At 38.9% G+C, this 12,724-nt stretch overlaps 1 protein-coding gene across 3 annotated transcripts in view; it reads right to left on the bottom strand.

Annotated features, from left to right (window-relative positions):
* The window catches only part of plxna1a (plexin A1a), a 226,431-nt gene that overhangs the window by 57,755 nt on the left and 155,952 nt on the right, over positions 1-12,724 (bottom strand). For all 3 annotated transcript variants that reach the window (XM_077218621.1, XM_077218622.1, XM_077218623.1), the window contains exon 11: positions 1,026-1,122. In XM_077218621.1, coding sequence (XP_077074736.1) covers positions 1,026-1,122 — 97 coding nt within the window. The remainder of the gene's footprint in view (positions 1-1,025; positions 1,123-12,724) is intronic.

Raw genomic sequence — 12,724 nt, 5'->3', positions numbered from 1 at the left:
TAATCACATGATCCTTCAGAAATCATTCTGATATGCTGATACTAGATATTATCTAATTATCTAATATTGCAGCTTAAGAAACATTTCTTATTATGATTAATGTTGAAAACAGTTTTGCTGCTTAATATTTTTTTTAATGGATACAATTTTTCAGGTTCTTTGATAATACAAAGCTCAAAAGAACAGCATTTTTTTTTAAATATAAATCTTTTGTAACTGTATAAATGTCTGTCACGTTTCTTCACTTTAATGCGTCCTTACTGACCCCAAACTATTGAACAGTAGAGTATAGAAAATTAATCATAAAATAAAATGACCTTTATGAATCAATTTACTTGTACTCCACACAACCAAAGTGAAGCATTCATCAATTCTACCGTTTGAAACAGACCATATGAAGGAATTTTAATAGACAGGATGTTACAAAAAACATTTGATCTGGGTCCGTCTTAATGCCTTCCTATCTCTGTGTACAATAGCATTTTTCAGATTTTGTTGACAGCGAAGAGATGGGGAAAAAAAGAACGGAAAAGCGTGGCACTCGTTTACCATCAATCAAGGTGCTGAGAGCTAGATTTGGCCCAGGTGTGGCGATCTATTGGATGGCCCTCCAGAGTCACCACTCACTCAGCGCTCTAAATAGCTGCTTACCAGCCTGACACTTGAAATATTAGCAGCAAATGGACCTGGACTCCACCCAAAATGACCAAAGCACTCATTTTGAGGTATATGAAGAATCAGGCTAAGTCATCAAGATGGGGATGTCAACCCATAACCACACTTTCTCGACTGACACCCCTTTCATTCTTTCTGAATGAGGGTTTCACACGGTTTCTCATTGTTTAGCAGCGGCGAGTTGCAGTCACACCTCAGGAAGGAACAGATAAGCTGTATGGAGAGCAGTGAGGCCTGACATCCAGCCAAGCATAAAACGTCCCTAATTCATCTTCACAGAGGAATGGATAGGCTACTACAACAAGAGTGACTATAGAGAAACGGATGTGTCAGACTGAGGCGAGGTTTACCTTGGATATGGTAGGGGTTGTCAATGACGAAATCTCCATTCCACACAACTGATAGGTCCACCGGCAGGTCGCTGATGTCATTTCCTTCATAGTCATACTGCAGAGAGAGAAAGAAAAACGAAAAATAGATATGACTCCATGCTATTCATCACACATGGTAATCGGTTGTATTATACCAGCCTCCATCAGCTAAAATTCCTGTCATCAATTAAAGCAATACATCACAAAAAGGTTATGTTTTACATGGGTGTTCAACAATCATCATGTGGAATTATGGGTTTGAATATGATTCACAGTTTTTCCCATCCCACTCTTCCTGCTTATCACCATAATTTTCTGTCTCTAAAGTGTGGCAAATCCAACAAAAAGACAAAAAGGCACCCAAAAAATGATTAAATGACAAATTGAACAACATTTCCAAATCTGATTACTCCCACTACTTATCATTACTTCCTGTCCTCTCTCTACAGTGTTTATCCTCTAAAAAGTAAAAAATAGACACACAAAAAAACCTGTTGGAAATCAGGCTCTTGACATTACTTGATCCCATCACACTCACTTCTCACTATTACTTCATGTCCTCTATCTATTGTCTTTCCATCAATGTAAAAGACACATTGTGCTGTAGTGTTTATGCGGGAAATACGGTTTTAAAACTGACTTTTCCCCCTTTATTTTAGCCATAATTTCACGTCCACTCTCTACTAAACAGACAGAGAAAAATTGCTGGACACAGTCAACTGTAGTATTTATACAGAAAAGGAGAGCTTGAATTTAGCTTAGAATTTTTTTTTTTGAAACAGAAAACAGACGTCATGGGCAAAATGTGTTAACATGTCAAACATGCTAGTTTTACATTATTTGAAACTGCTACGGCAGCAGGGAAAATAATGGGCTATTTGCTTTTGTCGCGCTGTGTCGCACTGTGTCCGGTGTAGAGAGGGTGTTATATGATGCACGGGATCTGTGATGATCATAATTTGTGTGTAATCCTGAGTTAATTGTGCATTGTAGTCTCAATGACTTTGATGAAAAATTCAATTCATTCATTGCTATAGGAGAGGAAGAATTTTCTAAACTTGTTAAAGGGGTCATACAGTATAATGCCATTTTTGTACAGGTTAATATGTATCTTTAGGGTCTAAATGAAAACTTTGTAATATACTTTTATCAAAAATTACCATTAGTATTGTAAGAAAACACTAATTTTACATGGTCAAAAACAGCTCTGTTTTCATCACGCCGTTTCAGTGCATATGCCTTTAAATGATAATGAGCTTTGCTCACTCCGCCCCTCTGTTCTTTGGGGCGTTTTGACACAACGCACATGGCGTGTTGCCTTGACAACAGTTGAGGGTATATTTTCCAACAAGAATGTCAGCGGGAGTCTCTGAGGAGACATCTGTGCAACCGTATCAATTTGAACCGGAGTCGGACCCAGAACAAGATGACGGCCCCGAAGAAGTTCGACAATTAAGGCTCGAACACGATGTTTCTGAATGGTTGGTTAAGGTAATGTCACTTTTATCTATTTTTGTAACTTATGTATTGGGAGGGTAACTTAGAGCAGTGAGATACAGTCGCTATGTGTTTACTGATGTATAGGTTAGTTTGTTGACAGATTGATGTTGAAAAACTTTTTTTTTGGTAAATATAGGCTTGTCAGTGATGCGTAACGTTATCTCAGCGTTAGGTACAACTGTCAGTGCTGAAACATTAACCATAACGCGTTGTTCATTATAAACGTGGGATTATGAATTTTATTGAGAACTTCGTAACGTTACATAGAAAACATGCCGTAATGTACCCTGAGACCTGAGTGTAAACATTTGCCGCATACATTGTGAAGCGTGCAAGCGATTTGCAAAGATTAATATTTAAAGGTTAATAAAACATACACTCACTTCTTCTGGAGGTGCAGCAGGAACACAAATAGTTGGTACCGATTCTGTTTTCAGGACCAGCTTCTTAGCAAAACCAGATTTACACTGACCCTCGTTTATAAACCAGTCTGGTGAGAAATGATTAGCGCAAACATAAAAGCATTTACGTTGATCGTTGGGATATTCCCTTCAAAAATGAAGCTCAGCCACTGCGTCTTCAGCAGTTCGAATTTAGGAACATTTAAATGACTGCTGTGTTCCTTATTACAGCCAAGAACAGAACACCACAATCGCTTAGATGCTATTCTGCTCCAGTGTATCAACAATGGCGCACTACAATGACAGCTCGCTCAGGGCGGGTCTGTTTTGAAACCAAACGCTGCTGTCAATTATTAAACGTGGGAGGGGCGTCCGTTTTATTGACGTCACAAAAACGAGCGTCTCAATTTGAGGCAGGGGAAAACATATAAGGAGATTAAAACAAAAGCACTGGATGGATTTTTTATCATTATATGATGTTTTTTTACAGGCACTGCCAACACACATTTCAGTACAATCAACTTGTAAAAGTGCATGTACCATTATATGACCCCTTTAAATCATCTAAATCGACAACATGTATGTTAGACCCTATACCGACTAAACTATTGAAAGAGATGCTTCCAGAGGTCATAGATCCTCTTCTCAATATCATTAATTCATCCTTGTCACTAGGATACGTACCAAAAACTTTTAAGCTGGCTATGATTAAACCACTTGTTAAAAAAACGCAACTTGATCCTACAGAATTAGTCAATTACAGGCCGATCTCAAATCTACCTTTTCTGTCAAAGATACTAGAAAAGGCAGTATCCTCACAACTATGTTCCTTTTTAGAAAGTAATGGTATCCGATCATGGTTGTATCTCTCCGATCATGGTTGTATCTCTCTGTTGGTGTTACTCGATCTTAGTGCTGCATTTGTTGACCACTTATTGAACACAACATTCTTTTAAATAGACTCAAAAATTATGTTGGCATTAGTGGAATTGCATTAGCATGGTTTAAATCATATTTATCTGACCGTTATCAGTTTGTAGCAGTAAATGAAGAGATGTCTTATCGATCAAAAGTTCAGTATGGTGTACCACAAGGCTCAGTACTAGGACCATTACTGTTCACTCTGTACATGCTACCCTTAGGAGATATTATTAGGAAGCATGGCATTAGTTTTCACTGTTATGCTGATGATACTCAGCTCTATATTTCTTCAAAGCCCTGACAAAACTCACCAATTCACCAAATTAACGGAATGCATAGCTGATAAAAAAAATTGGATCACTAGTAATTTCCTACTACTTAATTCTGAAAAAACAGAGATTCTAATTATTGGACAAAACATTTCCTTGCCCTGCACGCTTAATAAATAAACTACAGCTGGTCCAAAACGCAGCAGCTATAGTTCTTACCAGAACCAGGAAGTATGACCATATTAGCCCAGTTCACTGCATTGGCTCCCTATTAAACATCATATACATTTTTAAATATTGCTGATTACTTACAAAGCACTAAATGGTTTAGCTCCGCAGTACTTGAGCGAGCTCTTAACGCATTATAGTCCTTCACGTCTATTGCAATCTCAAAATTCCGGCCAGTTGATAATACCTAGAACATCAAAATTGACTGCTGGCGGTAGATCCTTTTCCTATTTAGCACCAAAACTTTGGAACAATCTTCCTAACATTGTCCGGGAAGGAGACACAGTCTGTCAGTTCAAATCTAGACTAAAAACACATCTCTTTGGCCTAGTATACACATAACACATTATAGACTTCTATAAATCAATGTTAGGTTGCATAGTTTAGATCAGCCGTAACCGGGAACTCTTCCCATAAATCCTGATGTACTTTGTACATCATAAGAAGGATGGCGTCTACGCTAATATTTGTCTCTCTGTTTATCCCGAGGTGTACTGCAGTCCGCCGGATCCAGGCCGTATCCGGATTACGGATCTGATGACACAACGACAGCACAGTCCTGAAGTGTCAACTAGTCTCTCCCTAGTGAAGGCCTCCTTCCCTTTACCTCTGTACTGATAAAACGTTGTCGGGATAATTCCGATTCACGTGGCTACGCGGAAGCAATAAAAAAATAAAATTCTCAGAGCCACCAGGCACTGTTTTATGCAAATGAGCGCCCGGATCACATAAAAAAAAATTCTGTTAGAACGGTGTCGTGTTAGTCGCCCCTAAGTTAATAACTAATGATCGTTGCGACGGAAGTGAATCAATCAAAACTAACTTTAGCTGGACTTTAACTTTATTCTAGAGCTGCTGTAAAGCCAAAACAATCTCTGTTACCGTAATTTCCTATTATCACTGTAAAGCTGCTTTGAAACAGTCCATATTGTTAAAAGCGCTATATAAATGAAGGTGACTTGACTTGACTTATCCTGATGGAAATATAAAGAAGCCTTAAACTCCAACAATCTTTTGGAAACAGAGTGTTTTAATCTCATTTTATTTATTTGTGAGTTTTATAAATGTTTGTGAAACTCTTTACATTTATTTGTGGATCTTAATCATTTATTTGTGAATTTGATTCATTTTTGTAAATCTATTTACATTTGTTTGTGAATCTCAATCTATTTATTTGGAATAATCCAACAATTCTAACCCCATATCTCTCTACTGTAACTGCGACACACATGCAGGAAATAAGAGTTTGAATCCAACTATTTTTGTCTATCCACGAAAACGACCTAAAATAAAACAAACAAAAAACCTTCAACACAAGACAAAACAAGAAACAAATCCCTCGCAAATACATTTAAGTGTGCATGCTGCCAATTCAACCTGACCATGTTGTTGTGCAGCACATCAGTGATTTACTGCACTGATCCTGACATGCAACTGGAGGCCGCCCGGGATGAAGAGCGTTCAGAAAAATGCACGCAAACCGTGTTCCGGTGCACAGCTCGAGCTCAGCCCTGCTGAAATGGCAGCGAATGAATGAAACATGCTGGCTTATCTCGCTCCATGTAAATCTTGCCATTTAAAAGTGTATCCTTGAGAGAGAGAGCAAGAAAGAGAGTGAGATGGATAAAACGGAGAGAGCAACAGAGTGAGACGGACAGCGAAGGAGAGACAAGTCAGGATTCTCATCACGCAATTGTGAGACTGTCAGATCAATATGGGGGGAGGTGAAAACACTCCACCCTGACAGCAGCCTCCTCTCTATGGCCCCTCTCATTCACACACACTCCTTACAAGCACTGATAAACAGCAGCAGACGTTCAGCACACTTACAGGCGAGCTTCTAGTATCAGAAACCGTCTCTTCAGGCAAAGCTACTGACTCAGAACCAGCGTGCAGAGAGAAATGCGATTTGTCTGTGCACGCCCTGACCATTTCTGGATGAGCTGAGGGGTCGGAGAGCGCATGGGGAAGAGGAAGTGAGACGGAAACGGGGCGGAATAGAATGAGGGCATGTGGGAGAGCTCAAAAAATCTAAATTACAGAGTGGAAGCCATTCATTTACACATGAAACAAGTGGCGGAGTTTAGGCGTGAAGCGTGTTGCTGGGACTTAAGTGAAATTGGCATTTCCAATTTGCTTTCTGACACATCTCATTTGGCTTCAACTGTCTCCAACATACACACACATGTGCAAACACACACACACACACACACACACACACACACACACAGACACACAGACACACACACACACACACACACACACAATAGTTGACCATTGAGACGTGTCAAGACAGTTTTGCAGTGCATTTCAAATGTGTTTGTATGTAACATCAAAACAGTTTTTATGCAGAAACCATTTCAAAGCAGCAAACTCTAGTTGAGTGCATTAAAGGAATTGTTCACATAAAATCACCCTCATGGCGTTCCAATCCTGAATACCCTTTTTTTTAACCAACGAACAAAAAAAAAAGAAAAAAAGAAAAGAAAAAAGGAGAAATTATGATTTTATGTACTCCTTTTCCTTGCAAAGAATGGGGGGACTGGACGTTCAACCCCTAACCAGATACCACCCCCCACCCCCCACCCCCCATCCATACATAACATACCCAAAATAAAAAGGTTGCTGCTCATAAGTTATTCTGAATAGACACATAACCAAAAAAAAGGGCTCATAACACATATTTTAGCTGTTTTACACTCTTAAAACCAGAAGCGATGTGATTAGATTATCCGTTGTCACTTTCAGTATTACTACAAAAGTCACACAAAATGATATGCAATGTGATTGTTTCCAAAGAATGAAAATGAACGAAGAACGATTATGTTATCTTTCGAAATGACGGAAAGGATTTTAAATTATCTGTCAATGTTTATAAAATGTAGCGCAACAAAACAAAGGTTAAAGTGAAGACTAACAAGGATGGTGAGCATAGGACCGGTTTTGTTCACATTGTACATAAATCAGTTTTTTTTTCTTTTTTTTCTGATCTTTATGACTTTACCCGTCTGTCATGCTGCAAGTGATGAAATCAGGTCCGTTTGTTCTGACAGTGCAGTCAATATCCTGTATATCCACATCGGTTGCTGCAGTACATTAAGTGTCAGCGCGACAGCGAGAGTCTTACTTCTACTATAACTGAGTAGCTGTCACTTAGGTAAGCGAGGACGGAAAACTGAAAATTGCCTTTGCTCATGTCCATCATGACATCTCACCATGATGAACTCGAAGAGCATCAGACAACATAAGCAAAGCATCAAAGGGATTACAGCACTATTGACACATTCATGCAAACACCGCCTCTTAAACCACTCACGTTCACTCATTCACCATTTAATAGATTAAATGTCGCATCTGAACATACACTAATGTTTAAATGTTTGGGGTTGGTGCATTTTTTTAATAAATGTTTTTGGAAAGATATCTTTTATGCTCACCAAGACTGCATACATTTTATAAAAAAATACATTAAAAACATAAATATTATTACAAATTAAAATAACTGTTTTCTATTTTAATACATTTTAAAATGTAATTTATTCCTGTGATGGCAAAGCTAAATTACCAGCATAATTTCAGCATGATTACTTCAGTGTCACATGATCCTTCAGAAATAATTCTAATATGCTGATTTGCTGCTCAAGAATTTTTTTTCAAGATTCTTTGATGAATAGAACGTATAAAAAACAGCATTTATTTGAAATAGAAAACAAAGATGTAGAAATACAAATCTTTTGTAATAATATAAATGTCTTTACTGTCACTTTTGATCATTTTACTGCATTCTTGCAAAATAAAAGTATTTCAATGTTAAAAAAATAATTTTAAAAAATGACCCCAAACTTTTGAACGGAAGTGCAATTGAAACTGAAATGTATAGCTAAAAAACATATTTTAATCAGATTTCAAATCCCATATGAATGTGATCAGATTTAATGTGATTACAAACAACCATTTTAAACAGATTTGCCACTTGATTTATGAATGGTTTTAATCTGATTTCAAACTATATAAATAAATGTGAACAGTTTTTAAAAATAAGAATTGCCGTGGTTAGTTACAAACATCTAAACAGATTTGAGTCGGACACGGCAAAAAATAAATAAATAAATCAGATGTTTGCTGCCTGTCTGAACAAAGCCAAAGAGTCAGTTGACGACTCTTTGAAAGGCACAAGGTCAAGGGTAAACCGCTAAACACCCTCGAGTCACAAGGCCTTTCTTTTGACAACTAATCATTGGCAGCTTCTCTCAAAGCTCCAATTTGATCAAACACATCCTCCACGCAGACCGCAGATGACCTCCACACTTACAAACACACATTCTTCCCTAAGCAGACATGTGAACCCTCACACTCCTCCTGCCTACGTCTCCTCACCAGCGTCCCAGCTTCATTAAACTTTAAAGAGCTCCAGCTGTCCTCCCACACATACGTCGCGTCTTAACAACGGTCGTCGCTGTTCTCCGAGGGCCGTCCGAAAACACAGCTATGATTTATTCATATCATCTTTAACATGCCTTTGACATTACACTATGCTCTCACCTCGGTCAAACAATCGGCATATTCGATGGTAATCGTTGCGGTAACATCATGCGACTGAGGTCACATGACTTTTGGTGACCACAAAATGACTGGAAACAACTAAATGGTGCATTGTTCTTTACAAAAAGGTCACATGCAGCATTTATGGAAAAGGTGGAGGAAAACAACGGCCTCTGTTTGGTGAGAGAGGGCAGCGTGAGAGGAGCTTGGGGAGGAGCTCTGCGTCTACTTGAGACTGGATGAATAATAACGCTCATTATTCAGCCCGTGGTCATCATGGAGACATGGCGGAGAGTAATTAATTGCTTGTGCAAGTGTGAGTTCCCATGAGGCCGGACGAGGCCTCCAACACAAGGTGAGGAGAAACATGCACATGACCCAATTAAGAATAACCATGATCCGGCAACTTATTCCATATGCGCCAAACCTCACACAAATGCATACGATGTCTTTAAAAAAAAAAAACCTCAGGTGCTGAGCTAACATGGCAGGTGTTGATAAATGTCAATGTCTCCTAGACTGTGACTTACTCTATACATTCTTGTCTTTGTGATTACTACTCCCACACCATGCCATGGTTATGATGTGTTTTCAAAATAAAAAATTGTGCTAAAAATCTCAAAATAAAATATACTGGTCGCATTTCACCTCAGAAAAAGAGAATGAATGAATTTAAGCCTGTAACCTATAAAAGTCGATATTCTACAAAGTGACATTTTTATGACAATTACATACATTTTCCCCCAAGTCTCATTACCATAATTCGCCTGGACATTTTATTTAAAAAAAAAGTATTCATAATATTCTCATTGGTGATACGGATTCATGTGACGCTGCTCAGACCGAGATTGAGATTTTCTGCTTGCTATCGGGGGCGGGATTGAAAACGGAGCCGTCAAGTCGGACTCTTTCGCTGTGTTTGCGTAGTTTATCACAGACAAAGTGTATTAGATTTGATTTGATTAGATTAGATAAGTTTTCAATTAAGTGGGTCTATACATTTTTTACCAGTGTTTTTTTTTTTTATAAACCTGGCACAATTTAACATTATGGTTACATGAAAAGAGCTTTTACTGTTATAAAAACAAATTTGTTACATAGTCAAGACAATCTGCTGAAGTTCAAACTGAGCACAAGAATGGGGAAGAAAGGTGATTCAAGTAATTTTGAACATGGCATGGTTGTCAGTGCTGGACGGGCGGGTCTGAGTTTTTCAGAAACTGCTGATCTACTGGGATTTTCATGCACCATCTCCAGGGTTTACAGAGAATGGTTCAAAAAAGAGAAAATATCCAGTGAGCAGCAATTCTGTAGGTGAAAATGTCTTGGTGAAGCCAGAGTTCAGAAGAGGATGACCAGACTTGTCTGAGCTGATGGAAAGGCAACAGTAACTCCAATAAGCACTCGTTACAACCTAGGTCTGCAGAAGAGCATCTCTGAACGCACAACACGTCAAACCTTGAAGCAGATGGACTACAGAAGCAGAAGACCTCAACAGTGCCACTCAGATAAGAACAGCAAACTATAATTCACACAGACTCACAAAAAATTTGACAATAAAGGACTGGAAAAATGTCGCCTGGTCTGATAAGTCTGAATTTCTTCTGGCACATTCAGATGGTAGGCTCAGAATTTGGCATAAACAACATGAAAGCATGGCTCCATCCTGCCTTGTATCAACGGTTCAGGCTGCTAGTGGTGTAATGGTGTAGAGGATATTTTCTTGGCACACTTTAGGCCCCTTAGTACCAATTGAGCATCATTTAAACTCCACATCCTATTGTATTGTTGCTGACCATGTCCATTGCTTTACTACAGTGCTAACCATCTTCTGATGACTACTTCCAGCAGGATAACGCACCATATCATAAAGCTCAAATCATCTCAAACTGGTTTCTTGAACATGACAATAAGTTCACTATACTCAAATGGCCTCCAGAGTCACCAGATCTCAATCCAATAGAGTACTTTTATGTATGTGATGGAATGGGAGATTCACATCGTAGATGTGCAGCCGGCAAACCGCTTTCAAGCTGATTTTTCCTTTTCATTTTGATGTAATATATGACCAGGATGAACACAATAAGTGTCAAGTGATAAATGTAAAGCGACCTTGAGATATGGAAAGGCGCTATATAAATAAAACTACTTCTTCTTCTTCTTCTTCTTCTTCTATAAAAGTTTGCTTCAAGTAAATCTGATTGTTCTTTACATGACATAACATTTTATCAATCACTTTAAGGTATTTTGCCACTTATCAGACAGTCATCAAAAAAAGTCATTCTAATAAAAAAATTGCTCGTACAAGAATGAAAGTAAAGCAACTTTGCAGAAGACAGGCTGGAACTAGGCACTGCCACTGACCTTAAAAGAGAATAAGAAAGCATTAAACTAACTTCTGAACATGATAAAAGACAACAAGAACTCCACTTATTATGACTCCAGTTATAGTACCTGAAAGGTGTAAGCAGTTGTGCATGTACAATAGTCTGAGAATAAAGTAACATATGAGTTGTATAGGTCCTCTTTCTTTCTCTCTCCACCTGCATGCCCAAAATGCATAATTACCCTCACAGGGGAAAATGAATGGAGGCCAGAAATAGAGAGACACACTGGGCATCTCCCCAGCCTGCGCCCGTTCTCTGCTGGCAAGCCCATTGATCAGGGGGATGGAGGGAAGAAGGGAGCGTACGGATACGTGCGGGTGAGGCAGGAGATTCCGGGTCCTTGGGGCTGGAAAGTGCCGATGTTAACAAAACAGACCAGCTGCTGGATTGTGAGGAGGGAGAGAAGAAAAAACGCCGCCTTTTGTGTGGGTCAGTCTTATATAATTAGTCATTTTGATAGCATACCTGTGCGCCTGGGTAAAAATAACACATCAGCACATCAGGAGGGGTTTTAAACACACACGAATGCGCACACACACACACACATACAGAAACTTAACACAAACACACACAAACACACACACACACAAATACAGAAACCTAACACACACACACGCGCGCGCAACTTCCAATCTACTATTTTGCTCCTATAGTACGACATGTCATTGGTAATTGTAAATGAGGTCAAAAAGCCAGTTATAAATATAGTCATAAATCATTTTTGTATATTAGTCTTTATGCCAAAAAGGTTCTACATAAGGAGAAATGTCTTAATGATTGCATAATATTTTTATGTTTAAGAAATTGCACAGATTTGTGCGGGAATACTTATTGTTAGTGGTTTGTTGAAATCACTAATTCCAAGTACTAGTGATACTTGACTATTTTTGAAGAAGAAGAAAAAAAGAAGCTGTCATTATGTATTTGTAGCTCATTATGCAGAGTTGTTTTATTGGTGCAACTGCTGTGTCGTTTTTTTGCGACAAGAGTCATTTTGTCAAGTGCTTGGAGCTCTTGAATTCAGCTCTGAGCTGATGGTGAATCTTCTTCCTAGCAGGAGCTCGGCTCCACAGGAGCGTGTGACACTCTTAACCCCGCTGTGGGAAGCAACTGAGACTCCTCCAGTTATTCACCTCTCCCTCTCGCCCCAACATACGAAAGCTGCTTCCAGCTCCCTTCCTCAAAAATGATGACCCTTCTCCTCCTGAGCTCATTTTCCCTCCTTCCTTCCTATCTTTTTTTCCTCCCTCAAAGTGTTTGGGGAGGAACTGGTGTGTTGAGTCTGAAGCAAAGCTTCTCTCTGCCGCACGGCTGCAATTCATCATCATTTTATCTACGACGGCTTTTAATTGGATCCTATCAAACTCTCCCGATAGTCCTCATTTTGCTGTAGACGGCATAGAGGAGATTCTGGATGAGATTTTTCTTCC

The sequence above is a fragment of the Siphateles boraxobius genome, unplaced genomic scaffold (genome assembly GCF_051911475.1).
Source record: "Siphateles boraxobius isolate OS27281-9 unplaced genomic scaffold, OSU_SipBor_1 77, whole genome shotgun sequence".
Lineage (NCBI taxonomy): Eukaryota > Metazoa > Chordata > Actinopteri > Cypriniformes > Leuciscidae > Siphateles > Siphateles boraxobius.
Note: the sequence above shows the minus strand (reverse complement) of the source record. Positions and strands in the feature narration are given on the sequence as shown.